Source organism: Zea mays, chromosome 1 (assembly GCF_902167145.1).
Source record: "Zea mays cultivar B73 chromosome 1, Zm-B73-REFERENCE-NAM-5.0, whole genome shotgun sequence".
NCBI classification, from domain to species: domain Eukaryota; kingdom Viridiplantae; phylum Streptophyta; class Magnoliopsida; order Poales; family Poaceae; genus Zea; species Zea mays.
The window spans coordinates 265,217,965-265,220,732 of record NC_050096.1 but is presented as its reverse complement, the minus strand read 5'-3'; the positions used below and the strand labels follow the sequence as shown (position 1 = coordinate 265,220,732).

The 2,768-nt window shown below is 49.5% G+C and overlaps 1 protein-coding gene across 1 annotated transcript; it reads left to right on the top strand.

Moving 5' to 3' along the window:
- Window positions 1-605: 605 nt before the first annotated feature.
- LOC103645515 (Auxin responsive protein) lies at window positions 606-1,288 on the top strand. The gene has a single exon (XM_008668554.4). The coding sequence runs from the start codon at window positions 718-720 to the stop codon at window positions 1,048-1,050; it is 333 nt and encodes a 110-aa protein (XP_008666776.1). The 5' UTR covers window positions 606-717; the 3' UTR covers window positions 1,051-1,288.
- Window positions 1,289-2,768: the final 1,480 nt, after the last annotated feature.

Below are 2,768 nucleotides of genomic sequence, written 5' to 3'. Positions count from 1 at the left end.
TTGGTCTGCAAAGGATGCGGCGCGAAGGTGCCTGCAGGCATCCGGCTCGCTCTCGCGTCCCAGCTGCTCAAACCATAGTCGTCCCGGCCCGTCCGTCGTCTTCCAGCCCGCCAAAAAAACTAAACTATACGAAAGGGTCTCTAACGTAATAGTTAAGATTTTCGAGTAGCATCTTTAGATCTTGTGTTCGATTCTCTTCGGAGGCGAATTTCTAGCTTGGTTAAAAAAATCCACTCGATATGCTCTGCCCGCTACCGGGTTACGTCCTACGCGTCACCCTTCAGCTGGTCCGTTGCAGAGTAGAAGTGACATCCCGATAGTGAGGGGCCGTGTTCGGGAATTTTCTCGACCGAGACCATGTTTCTGTCTTTTCTTAATATAATACCGGAATAGCGGTATTTCCCTACCCGCCGAGTTTAAAAAAAAAACTAAACTATTTCTCATGACAACGACCGCATGCACGTGCACCGGTGCACGACTACTACAGCTCATCGCGTCAAACCCGTCAGGCCGTCACGCATGCAGTTTCTCATTCGTGCCCCCCTATCTAGCCTTGCTATAAATTCCACCCTCTCGTCTTCCGTACCCTGCAGCTGACGTGACGACGACAACCCTCACCTCAACAGTCAACACCCAGCAGCGCGCGCACGAACAAGCAAACAACAAGCAGCGACGATCGACGACCTGATCAATCATCGCTCTCGCTTAGCAGCAGCGATGGTGTCGTGGAAGAGGAAGCGCGGCGGCGGCGGTGGCGGGGAGGAGCCGCCCGTCCGGGGCGCGGCCGAGGAGGAGAAGGTCCCGAGAGGGCACGTTCCGATGCTGGCCGCCGGCGGGGACGACGACGACGGGGTAGACGACGTCGGCGAGCGGGTGCTGGTGCCGGTGACGCTTCTCACCGACCCTTCCGTCGCGGAGCTGCTTGACATGGCGGCGCAGCGGTACGGGTACGGCCAGCCGGGCGTGCTGCGGGTGCCCTGCGACGCGGGCCGCTTCCGCCAGGTCCTAGACATCGCCATGCACAGACGCGGCGTCAGCTCGTCAGCCTGAAATGGCCGGCCGGCTGGCTGGCTGGCTTGGCCATGCATGCATATGATGACAACGCGGGGCCGGCGCCCCATGACAGGGAGCTAGTAGCTAGAGTAGAGCAGTTGCACTGATCGAGCAGAGCTTCAGTTTATCGTAGATAGATGGAAATAGTTTGTTCTTTGTTAGGTCGATTAGATTATTTGATTTGATGAACACATGTATCCATAGTTACATACACACACGAGTGTCGTTTTGCATATGTTGATTATTTCTATTTGATGCGCCACAGTTTGCTTCACCTGTTGCTTATTAATTAGTTGTAGAGAACACGCACGACAATTGAGTATCACCAAAACAAAGTGGATTCAAATAAAAAACCAAAGCGTTCTAAAAGTTCTTGTATGGCTATTGCAAATATTCGGAATTTTGCATGAAACCCCAAGTATTCAACACAGTCGAAGGCCGTGCCTTTCGTCACCCTTTACACCTTATTTGGTTGCACATTGATTAGAAGGGATTGGGAGGGCTAAATCTTTTCCTATTCAATTTTAATTAGGAAGAGATTTCCAAACCAAACCAAACAAACAAGTCCTTACTGGAATACTTGGATCTGCGGCCTATTTTGCCAAAATAATGAATCAAGCCGTTTTCAGAGCCTGAACCGTCAAAATTACAAACATCGTTCACTACTTGGAAGGACGCGCTATATATACACTCCTAGTAGAATGCAGCTGTCTCTCTTTTCAGAACCAAGATAAACTCCAATCTGCTTTCCTTTCTCTTTTTGCAAGAATGCAAGATCAAGGTACGAAATAGTACTTTGGAATTCTTTACCAAAGTGTTGATAAGCTAAATTCGTGTGGACCATCTCCCAAGAGAAAGCCTCTCTCTGAGCACGACCAACTGCAACGGGATACGTACCTTTTTCCCTACTACTACTAGTCTATCCACACAATCAGATCTTCTAGCCTATCCCTGTTTCAAACTTTACTCTACGAATATATAATATCAACATTATCATCTACAGTTCTGTATCCCCTACTTTACATCGTCTGCTAAAGACAGTCTTAAGAGGCCAAGGGAGGTGGCTATAAGATGAGGTCTTGCCCCCACTCCCATCTTCGACGCCTCTTGCCCCGCCCGCCCGAGACACTACCCCTGGTGCGCGATACCTGCGTCCACCCATACATACACCATGTCATGCCTACTCGAGACGATGCCCTACTCGTGATGACCCTATCAGTAGACACTGAGCCGCTACGGGCACTACCCCACAACCTCTGGGGAGTCGTTCCTGCTAGGAATGATGGGGAGGAAGGTGACGCAGACGGCGCCACCGCCGCCGCCATTGTCCAGGCTCTCCAAGCTGGAGGTTAGTGCTTGATTTTATCTCGTGTTAACTAAATTGCCCCCGCCAAACGTGACGGGCTTGCTAGTTGTGATGCCGTCTTCACAAAGGAATTGACTGTAGCCATCATTCCACTTTGCTTATTCAATTTATTATTGGGGTAGTTAGACGTTTATCAGGACCTCTCTTGTTTGGATTTTTGTCTGTTTCAACTACATTTCTGGATATGGGATGACTTTGAAATGCTAATCGTGTCGGGAATCACTGCCACTTTTCCTTGTTAGTTATGTATCAATCGGTTTCACTTTCACAACGCTTACCTCGATATGTTTTGTTTGTCCAAGTGGCAATATTCTCACTCTGGAAAACTTCCTTTCTCATTTAGGGATTA

What these genes read in the sequence shown, in the direction of transcription:
- LOC103645515 (XM_008668554.4), top strand. Translation starts at nt 718, where the DNA reads ATGGTGTCGTGGAAGAGGAAGCGCGGCGGCGGCGGTGGCGGGGAGGAG.